Source organism: Hyla sarda, chromosome 7 (assembly GCF_029499605.1).
Source record: "Hyla sarda isolate aHylSar1 chromosome 7, aHylSar1.hap1, whole genome shotgun sequence".
Classification (NCBI taxonomy): domain Eukaryota; kingdom Metazoa; phylum Chordata; class Amphibia; order Anura; family Hylidae; genus Hyla; species Hyla sarda.
This window is the reverse complement of record NC_079195.1, coordinates 196,848,058-196,865,316: the sequence shown is the minus strand read 5'-3', so window position 1 is coordinate 196,865,316 and position 17,259 is coordinate 196,848,058. Positions and strand designations below refer to the sequence as shown.

The 17,259-nt window shown below is 42.3% G+C and overlaps 1 protein-coding gene across 3 annotated transcripts in view; it reads left to right on the top strand.

The window, feature by feature from the left end:
• The window catches only part of RABGAP1L (RAB GTPase activating protein 1 like), a 430,423-nt gene that overhangs the window by 286,200 nt on the left and 126,964 nt on the right, over window positions 1-17,259 (top strand). For all 3 annotated transcript variants that reach the window (XM_056532031.1, XM_056532030.1, XM_056532027.1), the window contains one exon: window positions 7,984-8,109. In XM_056532031.1, coding sequence (XP_056388006.1) covers window positions 7,984-8,109 — 126 coding nt within the window. The remainder of the gene's footprint in view (window positions 1-7,983; window positions 8,110-17,259) is intronic.

Sequence of the window (17,259 nt, the reverse complement as noted above, 5' to 3'; positions counted from 1 at the left end):
CCACTCAATAGTTTTCTTAACCGCTATTTAAGGAAATTATCATTTTTTCATAAGTAAAATGAAGATGTGTAACCATTCACTGGAACGAGGTTAACTAGTTGTTCTCCGTGTCGAGCACACACTACAGTGAATGTGACTAAATATTTTCAATACCTGTTTGATCACCGGCTATTCCGCCTGTCCCTCCCTAAACATACAGGCTTGGTTCAGCCAAGTGTGGATGTTTTCTCAATGGGAAGATGGAAATAAGCTACATACGCTCATTTCCCTTGAATAAACAAAAGACAACGAACAAAGAAATTGGGGAATACTATACCACAATAGTCTACAAGTGTATCCCCTGTAAATATATATAAATAAATATATATATATATATATATATATATATATATATAAAGATCAGCATTCTGTCCTGATGAAGGGCCCGTTTCGGGTCTGAAACGCGTTGATCTATGCTTGGAATAAATGTTATCTTCTATGGAAATTGGTCTACTTTGTTAGACTGACTATCTCGAGGGATCTGGCGCTTGGAATAAGTTCCGTTTTTGTTTCTTCTGCTGCCTGTAAATATATGGCCATCAAATATGTGAATTCCATTAACAGTATGTAACCAAAACTAAGTGAAGAACAATTGGAGTCAATTATGAATGAATCATATGTCTTAGTGACAAAACATTTATTAAACATATATAATTAATTTACAAAACAGTATAAAAAGTAAATGCGAGTGTAATACCTTATATTAGGGTAACGGAGACAAACAGTAGCAGGAGTAGGGATAGCGCCACACTTGAGAATAAGGCGTGTTCCATCAGCATGCCCCATTTACCCTAGTTTTGCTGACATGTAAACCCAACTTGTTTTGTCGGGTTGGGAACCAGAAATTCTGTTTGTGCCAGAATTTGCACCAGAATTGAAAAAAAAAAAACAACCAACTTTCCATTTTACTTGGAAAACCCAGTTGGGGAAAAGGGCGTTGTCACTGAGAAGGGGGTGTGCCCCCAACATTTTTGAAAAATCCCAACAAATTTACTAAGGTTTCCACAGAAAATTTGGTGGATTTGAGCAGAGGAAAACCTACAGATAAGAACACGTGTTAAAAAAGCAAATCGATGGAAAAAGTGCAAAATGCTGGGAAACCTTAGTAAATACCGTGGGAAAATAACTGTTGGGAAAATAACCCTCAAAGAAAACGATATTCCAGTAAATCAGGGCCATTGTCTTTGCTCTTCTGTATGGACACCTTCAGGATGGTCGTATATACACTGCTCTTAAAAATAAAGGGAACACTAAGATAACACATCCTAGATCTGAATGAATGAACTACTTATTTACATAATTGAATGTGATGACAACAAAATCACACAAAAATTATCAATGGAAATTAGGGCTGCACGATATATCGCAAAAAGCAATCGAATCGCGATTTTTGCTTTTTGCATTCTAGCAATATGGCCTCCCGGGAAAACTTGTGATTATCTGCTTGTGATTATCTATCTCCCGTGTGCTGCTGCAGGTGGGGCCGGCCAGAGCAGGTAAAAACAAATTTAAATACTAAAAGTCAGTGTTTCCCAACCAGGGTGCCTCCTGTTGTTGCAAAACTAACACTCCCAGCATGCCCGGGCCGGCAAAGGCTGTCCGGGCATGCTGGTAGTTGTAGTTTCACAACAGCTGAAGGCACCCTGGTTAAAAAACACTGAGCTAAGTAAAAGGGCGCAGGGAGAAAAATAAAAAAAACTTTGGCTCACCTACTCCCGGTCCTTGTGACATAGGGGGAAAATGTAATGCGTGAAGATGTGACCATGAGGGGAGAACGTGATGGGGGGGGGGGGAGATGTGAAATGGGCGGTGAGCATAAAATGGGTGGATAGTTGTAAAATGGAGGAGATTGCACATGACTTGGTGGGATTTTACCATTTATTTATTATATCTCTTTGCTTATCGAAATTGCAATATTTAGGCCCAAAATCGCAATTGCACATTTTCCCTATATCGTGCAGCCCTAATGGAAATCAAATTTATCAACCCATGGAGGTCTGGATGTGGAGTCACACTCAAAATCTAAGTGGAAAACCACACTACAGGCTGTTCCAACTTTATGTAATGTCCTTAAAACAAGTCATAATGAGTCTCAGTAGTGTGTGTGGCCTCCACGTGCCTGTATGACCTCCCTACAACCCCTGGGCATGCTCCTGATGAGGTGGTGGATGGTCTCCTGAGGGATGTCCTCCCAGACCTGGACTAAAGCATCCGCCAACTCCTGGACAGTCTGTGGTGCAACGTGGCGTTGCACCACATGTGGATGAGCTGCACTACCTGAGCCACTTGTGTGGGTTGTAGACTCCGTCTCACTAGAGTGAAAGCATCGCCAGCATTCAAAAGTGACCAAAACATCAGCCAGGAAACATAGGAACTGATAAGTGGTTTGTGGTCACCACCTGCAGAACCACTCCTTTATTGGGGAGGTCTTGCTAATTGCCTATAATTTCCACCTGTTGTCTGTTCCATTTGCACAACAGCATGTGAAATTGATTGTCAATCGGTGTTCTTCCTGAGTGGACAGTGTGATTTCACAGAAGTGTCATTGACTTGGAGTTACATTGTGTTGTTTAAGAGTACATTCACACGTACGCAGATTTGATGCACAGGATTTTCTGCTGCAGATTTCAATGTAAACGAAATGACTGAGCACAGTTTCTAATCGGCAGTTACAAATCCATCAAATCTGCGCAGGATCCTGTGCGTGTGAACATACCCTAAGTGTTCCCTTTATTTTTTTGAGCAGTGTATATTAGTGTGCTAAACCCACCAATTTCAGAAATCATCCACGGTGTATTGGGACCTCTTGACTCAAGACAGATGATGTCATTAAAGAGAGGGATCAACATGTTGTATTTTAACTGTTCAAGACTTTTGATCTCAGAGGAGTCCTGTCACCACCAGAGAAGTCTGGCAGCACCCTTCCTCTCTCTCTCTCTCCATTGGAAACACATGCATCCTAGTCTTAGCCAAGCGTGCATCTACATAATTGTACCTGGAGAGAGGGGTGTCAGATGAACACACCTGTCTGAAGTGTATGGCCAGTGATATTTTCGAGCCAGAGGAGAATCCATTTAGATTTTTATAGACTTCATCTTCATTCTATATAAGACTTTCATTTTGACTTGTGTCCTTCTTCTGAACTTTGACTAAAGAGACGCTTAGTGATTTATATATTCAAGATCCTGGAGAGGATGCTGAACAAGAGACTTCTTATATTTTCCTTAACATCTATAGCAGAAGACAATTTAGGGGAACCTTCAACTGACAAACTTATTTTTCTTTTTACTAAGTCTGATGATTATGTAAAGATTTATTGCTTCCTTCTTCCTTTCATTGTTAAAATCTACTACGCAAGTCCAATTGAATATCATGTATATAAGCAATACACTGAGAAAGAGAGGCCAGTCCAGCTTCTGTTTTCAGTTCAGTTACAACCTCTGTGTTGTGTCTTTATTGGGAAGCACTAATTGGGTATCCACCGGCAGAAGACGACTCAACCATTGGGGTTGACCCTAATATTATTTGGCACTCGACTCAGGGACCTGCTGCTTTACAAGGAGTTTCTCAGCTACAGTGCGGGACCACTACGGCTCGGGCCTCCGGAGACCGCAGACTACACAAAACCTGGCCAGGTAAGAAAAGCTTTATTTTCTTATATCTGTGCTCTTCTGAGATCTGTGGCTGTGGGTCCTGCACTTAGACCTGGTTTTAGAATAGCTAAGCTCCTGTGATAGTGGGTCTATTTGAATAGACAAAGAACCCATATACCTTCTGTCGGTTGGATAAGTACACTGTTACTCCGCAAGGAGACATGGAATGAATGTATGAGCCCAGAGAGGATGGTATGTGATTTTATGAGGGTATTGCCGAACTGATCTGTGAACGCGCCTAACGGGGTCATACATTATGCTTAAATCCCATATTATCACATAAACCATTATCTGGTTGCTAGCATGAGCCTGGAATAAATCATAAGTCCAGGTCAGGTTTCATGTGATAAGCCCGTGTAGTTTGTTGGGGAATAAGGTGTGGTAAAAACATATCTAGACGGACACTGACCCTATAAGAGTGATGTGGAGGACAGTTATTGCTATTGGTTGCATTTGTCTATTCGCTTTTTGGATAGGATATAGAATTGTTATACATCACAAGAAAAGGCCAGGAGAGCCTTTTAACATATTAGTCGCCTAAGAGGACGGCAACAAGGGAATAGACACCTTACGGGGGATTCCCCAATAAGCTACTTAGGACCGGACGGCTAAGGATGGGTTAGCTAATGTCCAAAAAGAAGGCAGATGGAGAACCCCAGATACACACTCTTAAAACAATCCTTGAAGAATTACACGGCAAGGATGCAGTAATCCAGCTAGGGAGAATACTGCAGGAATTCCATCTTCCAAAAAATGACCAATTGAATCCAGAGTTTTGGGAAAATATTGCAGAAAACGTATTGCTGATGAGGGGGGTGACACACAGGACACAACAGGCAAAGATAGTCAGTGTCAGACAAAAAGAGATGCTCAAGCTCAGGACTGACCTGCCATTTGTCAGGTCACCCTAAAGGGCCACTCCCCTGCCCTTACAGTTCCTGTGACCATAAATAGCAAGACAGTACCTTTTTTGGTAGACACTGGAGCCACTAAATCAGTCATTCAAGAGTCTGTCCTAACTTCTGCTCAATTATCCAGGGACACGATCCCAGTAGCAGGATTTGAGGGATTGCCTCAAACTCTGCCCCTTACAAAACCTGTCAAAGCTCAACTAGGCCCAGTAACCTTTTTGTCTAGATTCTTGGTGTCAAAATCTGCCCCAAGCTGTCTATTGGGAGCAGACGTCATGAAAGAACTGGGTCCTCCAGGTTAGGTATGGTAGCACGTCTTTCCTCAGGTACTATCCCAGACCGCGGGTTGTCTGAGGGAACCAAGTCTTCTTAAATTGGCTCCGTCCCCTGAGTAATGGACCGGCATCCTCACCAGGAAGAGTGTCTCAGGTGTGATGTCAATCTAGAGACATAAGCACCTAGAAACAAATGCTGAACACTATTTCTTCTACATCCTGGGAAAACAGCATAAAATGTTTATATTAACCCATTCATTTGAAGTAAACAATACTCAGTATTTACCGATTCTATATTTGCAGTGACTCATGCATACCATCAAAAGTTTAATAACTAAATAAGATAAAAGAATAACTACTGCGACTTGTAATATAAAGTGTAAGGCACCTCCTATCCATCCTCCAATACCTTTCAACCAGGTGACTGGGTTCATTATGGAGAAAGTATCTCCCCACCATTTATCTTTATTTTGGTCATTGTCTTTAGCGTACTGTTCCCTTAGTTTTAGTACGTTCTCAAGTTGGTGGTGCATCTGGATGGTACCTGAAGTGTCTATGTAGTGACAGCAAGTGGGACCTATGATCTGGCACATTCCCCATTGAGCAGCTGTAAGGTAATCAAGAACTATTGTGTGCTGGTTAGTTGTACAGACACAGAGGTGTTAGTGATTTATATATTCAAGATCCTGGAGAGGATGCTGAACTAGAGACTTCTTATTTTTTCCTTAACATCTGTAGCAGAAGACAATTTAGGGGAACCTTCAACTGACAAACTTATTTTTCTTTTTACTAAGTCTGATGATTATGTAAAGATTTATTGCTTCCTTCTTCCTTTCCTTGTTAAAATCTACTACGCAAGTCCAATTGAATATCATGTATATAAGCAATACACTGAGAAAGAGAGGCCAGTCCAGCTTCTGCTTTCAGTTCAGTTACAACCTCTGTGTTGTGTCTTTATTGGGAAACACTAATTGGGTATCCACCGGCAGAAGACGACTCAACCATTGGGGTTGACCCTAACACCAGTTTAAAGTGTACCCGTTGCTGCCAAAAAGTTTTTATTGGATTTGATTGTTCAGCCCCGGACTACTACCTAGAACGGGAGAGTTGAGTCATTCCCAGCCTCGCTTCTTTCCCTTTCTGTGTTATGTGACCAAGACGGTCTTCGAATGGGACCTATGGGACCTATAACACTGCAAAAAAAAAAGTGAAAAAAAATGAATAAAGATCATTTAACTCCTCCCCTATTAAAAGTTTTTTATCACCCCCCTTTTCCAATAAAAAAAAAAACCACAGTGTAAATAAAAATAAACATATATGGTATCACCGCGTGCGGAAATGTCCGAATTATAAAAATATATTGTTAATTATACGCGGCAAAAAATTCCAAAGTCCAAAATTATGCGCGCAAAAAAATTCCAAAGTCCAAAATAGTGCATTTTTGGTCACTTTTTATATAATTTAAAAATGAATAAAAAGCGATCAATAAGTCCTATCAATGCAAAAATGGTACCGTTAAAAACTTCAGATCACGGCGCAAAAAATGACCTCATACCGCCCCATACACGGAAAAATAAAAAAGTTATAGGGGTCAGAAGATGACAATTTTAAACGTATTAATTTTCCTGCATGTAGTTATGATTTTTTCCAGAAGTAAGACAAAATCAAACCTATATAAGTAGGGTATCATTTTAACCGTATGGACCTACAGAATAAAGATAAGGTGTCATTTTTACTGAAAAATGTACTACATAGAAACGGAAGCCTCCAAAAGTTACAAAACAGCGTTTTTTTTCAATTTTGTCGCACAATGATTTTTTTTTCCGTTTCACCGTAGATTTTTGGGCAAAATGACTGACGTCATTAAAAAGTAGAATTGGTGGCGCAAAAAATAAGCCATCATATGGATTTTTTGGTGCAAAATTGAAAGAGTTATGATTTTTTAAAGGCAAGGAGCAAAAAACGAAAATGGAAAAACCCCCGGTCCTTAAGGGGTTAAAGTGACACTTTAGTCGTACATTTTTCTGCATTAGGGGAAATAACAGGGTGGGGCTGAACAGCCGGCCTGCTATTATCCTGGGGCTCTGTTCCCCTGCTAGTCACCCAGGTTAGATCCTAGCTTGCTGTTTTACACCCCTCTACTTAACACATGTGTTTGTATGTGAAACAGAGGTCACTTTCTCTATGAGATGCTTATAGAATTACATAGAGAAATGACTTCCACTTCACACACAAAGAAGCGTGTGAAAAGGCAGGTCACATGGTAGCGCACCAGGACTGGGTGCCGGGGGATTAGCAGGGGAACAGAGCCCAACAATAAGAGGGGGAGTAGGGCAGCCGTTTAGCCTCACCCTGCTAATGCCCTTTATGCAATAAAATGTAGGGCCTAGTTACTGTCGTCACGGAATTCCAATTAGCAATTCTGCTCAGAGATTCCATCTAAGCAGCTGCCGCCAAAAGGACCTCTCTGACCTTCGCCATTACCAATTATGGCAGTGCAGTCTGATCGTAATTCTGCCGAAAGAATGAACATGTTAATTTTTTCGGGGGATCAATTTGTACGGTCGCATTTTCCATCACTGAAATTCCGCATTGTGAATGGGTCAGTGGAAGAACTAATCACACCAATGTTAAGGTTCATACAGCCAAAATCCTGAACGCAATTTCGCTCATTATAACCTAAATGTGATCAAAAATATTCATCCAAAGTTGATCAAATGGGCAATTTTAACCAAAACTGTTGTTCATCTGCTGAAATGAAACAGTGAACAATTGTTTTAGCCACCCAGTGGCAGACCATCTTCATCTAAAAAAAAATCTGTTAGCAGTCGGGGGTCCGACCGCTGGGACCCCCTGCATTCTCCTGCCCGGTGCCCCGGCTCTTCCACACACAAAATTGTGTTGACCAACGCACGAAGCTGTGTTAACACCCCCCCTCCATGCATCTCTATGGGAGAGCCAGCGCATCAGCTCTCCCATAGTGATGAACGAGGGGGCGTGTGCCAACCTGGGGGTAAGAGATTATTTTTTGTTAGACTCTATAACCCCTTTAAAATCCATGAAAAGGTGTACTGACGCTATTTTATATGTGTTTTTTTTTTGCAGATGCCAGAAGAGCAGGCATTTTGTGTACTGGCCCGGATCATGTATGACTATCAGTTTAGAAACCTTTACAAGAATAACTTTGAAGATCTACATTGCAAGTTTTTCCAGCTTGAGCATTTGTTGCAGGTGAGTGACTTATCCAAAGAGCCTTTCAGGGATAAGACTTTGCTGTCTAGATTGTTTCCCAATCAGGGGGCCTCCAGCTGTTGCAAAACTACAACTCCTAGCATGCCCGGACAGCCAACTGGTTTGGAAACACTAATCTAGACAGTTTGTAGTGTGACTGGAACGTGAGTTAGGACACCAATAATTCACTCCCAGTCAAAGAGACCCTAAACATACTGCCTGTATATATATATATATATATATATATATATGTGTGTGTGTATGTATATATATATATATATATATATATATATATATATATATATATAGATGCAAAATTGTGGTGAGCAGCACTCCAGGGTGTAGAGAATTCAGGAGGGTGCAAGCAGACAAAGGCCCGGTCCCAGGCACTGTAGATAAGGAAAAGATGATTCTGCAGCACTCCAAAATATAAGGTGGAAAATGAGTAGTTTATTCCATCAGACAAGGTGCAACGTTTCGGTCGCCAGTTGCGGCCATTTTCAAGCATGAAAGACAAATTCCACTGGCGGAATTCCGTCGACGGAGACAAATTTGCAAATTTGCGAGCTAAGTGCCTCACTATTTCATAGTTTCACATTTGCATCTATTACAAGATAGCTGTATAGCTCTCCATGTTTTAACTGCATATTCATGTTGCACCTATATCCTTGTGCTGGCAGTGTGCTGCTGCATTCTTCTGTTGCTGTATATTTAGCCTAGTAGCGTGCACCTGTAGGCCAGGTCCATATAATAGTTTGGTATCAACTAAAGTGCTGGCTGACTTATTCTTTGTCTATATATAGATAGATAGATAGATAGATAGATATGAATGAAGAAGTTATACAGTATTTTTAAAAAAATAATATGGTGCTGTGACGGGGTAGAGGATTGGGTTGAAAAAAAACATAGAAAATGTAAAATATGTGTAGCTCACTTAGGATAAAAGGAATAATGTGCTTGAGGTTAAAGGTGTTGCCTTCACCCAAAAGGCCTAATGTAATATGTAGAAATTATAAATATAAAATATTTATGTGAACCAGTCCTCAAAAGCACAGGGGAGAAAAGAAAGGAAAGACTAGTGAAGATAGAATCCAAAAGATGGTCTTTATTATATAAAAATGGGTATATATAAAACCAATCACCTAGCAGGGCCCTTGCTAAAGGTGAATGGCATATACTAGGTATAAAATAGGTAAAATAAATGATTAAATAACACAATAAAATTAAAATAAATATGATGGATAAGTAGCACCAAAAAATAAAAAAATTAATCAGTATCTACTGGATATATCAAGAAAATACATTCTCAGTCCATATAGTTCATAGGAATTATTCAACAGAAAATCCACAAAGAATGTCCAGAATAAAAAGTCTCAATTAGTCCAGGTATATCCAGAGTAGCGAATATATAGTACCGTAGTAAATGTAGCGACAGCGGCTACAATAAAGAGTTCATAGACAAATCTTCAGTAATAGCATTGATGTGACTGTCAAAGTTATACCTTTGTTGCGACTATGTTAAATAATGCAGACAATGTAGCAAACACTGTCAGCGGTGGAAGTGTCAAGTCTCGGTGCACAGTACCACTCACCCTCCTTCTGAATCCTCAGGTCCGGGCTGGCACGGCTGTGTCCGGCACATTGGATATCGGTGCCCGCCTGGGTGGTATGCTGGGTGAGTGGCTGAGTCTCCGGGGGTCCGAGTGTCCTGGGCTGGCACGGGAGGCGTCCAGCCTTGGGAAGGATGATGTCCAGGAGTAACTCTGCCGACCAGGGCTGTGAGTGGATGCAGGGAACAGGTGGTGCAAGTTGCACGTGTGAATAAGGCGCTAACAGCTCGCGTGCAGCAGTGGTCCCAGAATCGCGGGCATCCAGCTGTTGCAAATGGAATATGGCAGATACGGTCTGTTTAAAGTGATATACACTTATGGATAAGGTGCAGATATTGGGCTAGACGTGTTTCAAGGCCGCGGGCCTTTTCTTCAGTAGCTATAGGTAATAGGTAACACCTATAGCTACTGAAGAAAAGACACTCGGACCCCCGGAGACTCAGCCACTCACCCAGCATACCACTCAGCGGGCACCGATATCCAAAGTGCCAGACTGAGCCGTGCCAGCCCGGACCTGAGGATTCAGAAGGAGGGTGAGTGGTACTGTGCACCGAGACTTGACACTTCCGCCACTGACAGTGTTTGCTACATTGTCTGCATTATTTAACTTAGTCGCAACAAAGGTATAACTTTGACAGGCACATCACCGCTATTACTGAAGATTTGTCTATGAACTCTTTATTGTAGCCACTGTCACTACATTTACTACTATATATTCGCTACTCTGGATATACCTGGACTAATTGAGACTTTTTATTCTGGACATTCTTTGTGGATTTTCTGTTGAATTATTCCTATGAACTATATGGACTGAGAACGTTTTTTCTTGATATATCCAGTAGATACTGATTAATTTTTTTGTGCTACTTATCCATCATATTTATTTTCATTTTATTGTGTTATTTAATCATTTATTTAATCTATTTTATACCTAGTATATGCCATTCATCTTTAGCAAGGGCCCTGCTAGGTGATTGGTTATATATACCGATTTTTATATAATAAAGACCATCTTTTGGATCCTATCTTCACTAGTCTTTCCTTTCTTTTCTCCCCTGTGCTTTCGAGGACTGGTTCACATAAACATTTTATATTTATAATTTCTACATGAAAAAAATACATACTTACCTAGCCCCAGAACCTCCTGTTCATTCCCGATCCTGATTGAGCACTTGTCTCTAAAACTAAAGGAAGAGAGAAGACCAATGGACTGAACAGAGGCAAAATGGAGCTGCTGGGAACCGGAGCTAGGTAAGTATGTGTTTTTTTTTAAATTATTATTATTATTCACCCAAGCACCTCGTCTCAGCATCATATTAGTTTTGAAAAACCACTGGCTCACCCACGACCTCACTGGGGATTTTTGGATTACCGTGTGATTTCCCTTACAGCTTCCTCAGGGGATGACTCAGTTTTCACTATTTTTTGTAACTAAACTAAGGTCATAAGATCAAGACTGATTCTCCTTTAAGAATAGGTTTTATTTTTGCAACAAACAATTACTTTGTATCTTTTCATTATGTTTTGTTTACCCGGGTGTTTCTTCTTCTCCAGGGGACGTTGAGACAATACTATGGCACCCTTGCTAGTGTTTGCTTTCCCGGTGTTTGTATATTAAATATTTGTGTCTACATATGCAGACGCACAGCCTTAGTAATGCTACTGTCAATATTACTCTAAACCTTTCCTTTAAAATATTGGCCATCTGTTTCTTCATTCTCTCATTCTGCATAATAAACAGCCTGGATGTCACTGTTGATATTTTCCGGCATGGATTTTTGTGAATGCTAACAATGTTTACTCCCAGATTTCTTGATATCGCACGAGCCAAATAAAAAGCACCACAACTCCATCATTCTTTCTATGCCATGTTTATTGAGAAAGGAACAGAGTTTTTCTTAACCCAAATGGCTGTTTTTTTTTTTAATATAACTAGTGGAAAGTTGGTATCACCAAGAGATATCACAATTTTCACATTGAAAGTCATGATTGTTTCGGAAGCTGCTAATGGAGAAGAACCCCAAGCAGGGTGAACCATTTTCAATCATTTCGGTATAATCCTATGGGGCATACGGAGAGGAGTTGACTTATTGAGACAACCCCTTTTTATCTCATAAGTCATGTGGGATCTCTAGGTTTTGCCGTTACTTTGTGGGTGGTAAAGCTCCAACCCTTGAAACCCCCCCCCCCCCCCCCCCCGCGCAAATCATGAGACTGAAGGGACTGCAGCATTGGTTAAAGGGGTACTCCAGAGGGAAAAAAACATTTGTAAATCAACTGATGCCGGAAACTTAAACAGATTAAGTGGCTTTGCTTTAAATAAGCTGATATTCTGGGGTTCATGTTATGGAATATGCTGTAACTAATGTCAGGTTATGAAAGTTGCTGGTTGTCCTTGACCTTAACACTAAATTGCTGTAGAGCTTTAGTCAGTCACTTTGTGGGGGCTCAAGCTGACCTTTTGTACTAGTGCCCAGAGGTGGCTCAAAATGTTGTGAGGTCTTGAACATGATGCCCTCATAATGCAAACAGGATTTACAATTCTGCAAACTTCTTTTTTTCATTTTCAACTGAAATTTACCCATACATGCACACAGTCATATGCTCAGTCACGTACTCCTATATGCACAGTCAAGTGACTGTGCATAAAGTGCAAACCTACATATGCAGTCATTTAACCATACATGCACACAGTCATATGCACATTCATTTACCCATACATGCACACAGTCATATGCACAGTCATTTACCCATACATGCACACAGTCATATGCACAGTCATTTGCGCTTACAGGCACACAGTCTTTATAGGATCCTTTATCTTTATTACTCCTGTGAAGAACCTGTCACCTGGGAAAGTCCAGGGACAACATATATAGCAGCCTACATAGCATACATATAGCAGCCTAAAGAAAACCAGAATAAGTATCGGAAAGAAGACCTTATAATGGAAGCCAGGCGCTGCTTTATCCAGGGTATATCCAACAATAATTCTCTGGATGCCCAGGTATTTTTGAATCACAAGTGTGTTTATTGAACAAACACAGCATACATACAGGCGATAACGCGTTTCGGGCCTTCAGTCCTGCTTCCTCAGATTGCCTATGAGGCAATTTTAATTAGGCAATATCTTTAGTGATTCAAAAATACCTTGGCATCCGGAGAATTTTTCTTGGATATACCCTGGATAAAGCAGAGCCTGGCTTCCATTATAAGGTCTTCTTTCCACTACTTCTACTGCATTCTGACAGGTTGGGTACTTCCCTCCCTGTGACCTTCAGGCTGCAGCTTTATCCACGACATCTGGAGACACCATCATTAGGGGTGATATGCACTTAAATCTTTAGAGCAAGGTAAGATGCCATCTTGGACATTTGACCATTGTGGCCTTGCACCTACTCTAGAGATAAGGAATTCCCACTAAAGGATCCAAGCCATCCAAAGGTAACGCATGAGGTGCTCCCCTACGGTCTTCCTTTTTCTACATCTATACAGGTAAAAAAATAAAAAAAATAAACATACATATAGCAGCCTATATCTCTGCTTTCTGAACCCCTATCAGACCTCCCAACTTTAGGATTATTTTTGGCCAAGAGCAAACTGGAACACAGAAACAACACTCCTGTCCTTCTCTCAGTATGGTAACTATTCACACAGGTAAAACCCAATCTACATATATCCTGGAGCCTGTATAAATCATGTACATCTATATAATTTGTCCCTTTGCTGTTAGCTTTGTCACGAGAAGACTTACTGGAGTGTGTGGTTGCCCAGCAGGCACCAGCCAGATGTTCTCTCTTGGGCAGCTCAGCCTAGCACAGTCCTGCCTCATTATTGTATTAAAGGATCACATAGGCCCTAGGATCAGAGGCAGTAAACTCCTATAGACACAGCCATCATACATCCAGCCTCCATGCTGCACACCATACATATAACATTTCCATGAGATACAGTCTGTTGATTTTTTAGGAAATTTTTTTTCTATACAGCTCTGCTGCTCCTCACCTTGGTCTATTATTAATAGGAACATCAGAGCTGTGTAATGAACACACATAGCTCGATTAAAGGTGTACTACGCCCCTAGACATGTTATCCCCTATCCAAAGGATAGGAGATAAGATTTCAGATCTGGGACTCCTGGGGATCTCTGCTGCGGCTTCCCAGTCATCCAGTGCACTGAGCGAACTTAGGATGACTGGCGATGTGGCGTCGGAGGCTCGTGGCATCACGGCCATGCCCTCCTCGTGAAATCACGCCCCCCTCTCAATGCAAGTGACGGCCGCCACACCCCCTCCCATAGACTTGCATTGAGGAGGCGTGGCGTGACATCACAGGGGCGGGCTGTGACGTCAAGAGCCTCCATTGCCGCAGCCGGCTTTCTAATCATTTGGATAGGGGATAAGATGTCCAGGTGCGGAGTACCCCTTTAATAGAGTTTGCCTTTTTGCACATAAGGAGAGATCTATCAATCAAGACCAGCAGGGTCGGGGACCGCCCCAATGACTCCTAGTTCAGTCAACACGACAATACCTTTATACAGCTGGGTTTACATTCTCAAAGCAGCCTGTTCCTGTATTCTATACATTTACTTTACCAGTTAAAGCTTCTCCAGTTAATTTGGGGAAATTAATCAAATATTTCTCCCTGGTATCTGGTGTATGTTTCTTTGGTGGATACCGAGTTCTTGCTTGTTTAGTCCTTTAGTCCCATAGCTTTCAATTTATGTCTCTTTAGTGAGTGCTGTCCTGTTTATATGTTGTCCTCCATTCTTTGTTTTCCATTTGCATTCTATATGAGCAATCCTGCAATAGTGTAATGCCAATGGCCATTCCCTATCAACTTGTGGTGTCTCCCAGCAGACACAGCCGCTGGCTTACTTCTCATTGTTGTGGTCCGGTCTCTTCTTCTTGCACTCTGCACCCTCCTGCCTTTGCTCTTTACCTTCTTGTAGGACAATTGCACACTCCCTTCCTGATTCCTTACAGGCCAGTGTACTTACCTAAAAGCTGTCACCAGCCGATCACCTTTGTGTAACGCAATTTTAAAGCAGCTAAATCTGCTCCACCTTTTCCTGAGCCATAGATTCACTGGAGTCCCACAGTGAAAGTGTTCCTGTTAGTGCAGTATCCTGTGTTTGACCACTGCCTATGTTTCCAACTCAATCTCTGACTGATCCTCTGCAACTTTACGACCCCCAGTAAGTTCCCTACATACAGTGGGGCAAAAAAATATTTAGTCAGCCACCAATTGTGCAAGTTCTCCCACTTTAAAAGATGAGAGAGGCCTGCAATTTTCATCATAGGTATGTGGTGTCGGACGGGCTAATGTGTGTATTAAGCTTCCCGTGGCACCAGGGCGTGGTTATCCTATACACCACCCGAGGTAGACCAGCTTTGACTTGACTTGACTGACTTGCTTAGACTGGACTGGACTAGACTAGAATCCCCACTGGTGTAGGTCTTACCTTGCAGCTTTGACTTTCACTGTAGGTTCAGGGATTAACTTGTATAAGCGTGCTGGCTGGATAAGGCCTCAGGCCTCCTTCTGAATCACAGACTCCACAGGTCCTCACTTCACTGTACCTCAGCATGCACTAAGAGCAGGAGCTCAAGATAGAACTTAACCCTGACCTCACTATATAAAGGGGCTGTTTAGAAATATCTCATTGGTCACCAACAAGTAACCTGGTTCACCTTGCATACCTCCCCTTAACAACAGGAACATAATTTAAAGTGCCTCAAAAGATTAACCAACACATAGAAGCCACCACACAGGACGGGCAGGTTTACAGAATAACAGATTCTGTTCTGAGCCACCACAAACTCCCCCTCTAAAAAGAAGCGTAATGTCCTGGAGGGCAGATGACATAAAGTAACCACTGGGGGCCACGGAATTACAAGAATAATAACAGCAATAGTTCCTGGGTCATTTGTACGAATGTCCTTCACAGGGCTATGGAAATAGAATTGAGAGTTCATGTGTCGTTTATGGTCAGAAACATCCTTACATACTCCATTGATACAACAGAATTAATCATGGGATAAGAACAGGATGAATATCAGCTATGGTAGTAACGGTTCTGTTTTTGAAGGGTCTTTTGTACCTTTTTCTTTGTACAAACACTTAACCCTTTAAAGGGGTACTCCTCCCCTAGACATCTGATTGCCGGGGTCCTGCCGCTGGGGACCAAAGTGATCTCGGCTGCGGCACCCCGTTGTCATCACTGCACAGAGCAAACTCGCTCTGTGCATAATAACGGGCAATACAGGGGCCGGAGCTTTGTGACGTCACGGTCCCACCCCTTGTGACGTCAAGGCTCTGCCCCCTCAATACAAGTCTATAGGAGGGGGCGTAATGACAGCGAGGTGCCGCAGCCAAGATCACGGGGGTCCCCTAGCGTGTAACCCCCGCGATCAGACATCTTATCCTCTATGCTTTGGACACCGCTGTAGATCATTGATTTAAAGTGGGTGCTTTAACTCCATGAACTCCAGCGGCTTTTGCGGTGCCAGAGACCGCTGCCGCCACCGCCCGCTTCTCTCCCCCTGCCTGTCCTGGGGTCTTGAGTCCTATCACCGACACCTCCCCCTACCCCCACCGCACCGCCCCGGCCAGAGACCACCACCGCCGCTGCCCCATTGCCTCTCCCATTCCCGGTTTTATAATTACCTGTTCCCGGGGTCCGCGCTACTTCTGGCTCCGGCGGCATCCTCCTGAGCTGTCACTGTGCGCACTGATGGTGACGTCGCATTGAGGACGTCACTCGTCATTGCACAGCGCACAGCGTAACACAGGACGCCGCAGGAGCCAGAAGTAGCCCGGGCCCCGGGAACAGGTAATTATAAAACCGGAGATAGAGGAGGCAATGGGGCAGCAGCGGCGGTGGTCTCTGGCCTGGGCGGTGTGTGTGTGTGGGGGGGGGGGGGTTACGGCACGGTGCGATGGCATTATCGGATTATCAGCAAGGTAATTGCCGATACCGATAACTTCCAAAATCGTGAATATCGGCTGATAATATCGGCCAAACCGATAATCGGTCGATCCCTAATTTTATTGACTAGACATTTGTGCGGATCCGGCTGCCAGAGGCTTTCTACTCAGATGCCTGTAATAACGGGGCCTATCTGCTTGTTTTCCTACTTTTCTCCGTTATAATAGATTAGTAGATGTACTGTCTGTACATTTGACAACAATGATATTCCACCGTACATGCTATTTTAGGTTATCAGGTACTTTCTGTGGCCACTCAGTGAAGTCCTGTGCACAGTGGACAGGAAAACAATTAGTATTAGTTATGTACATTTTATGGACTGAAGTATATATGAGATAACGGTCCTAGCTTAACACTGTGCATAAATTTATTTATAAATACATTACTCACTATCTTTACCTGCTTGTAGGAAAATTGCATACTCCCTTCCTGCTTACAGTCCAGTGTACTTAACTAAAAGCTGTCACCAGCCGATCAACTTTGTGTAACACAATTTTAAAGCAGCTACATCTGCTCCACCTTTTCCTGAGCCATAGATTCTCTGGAGTC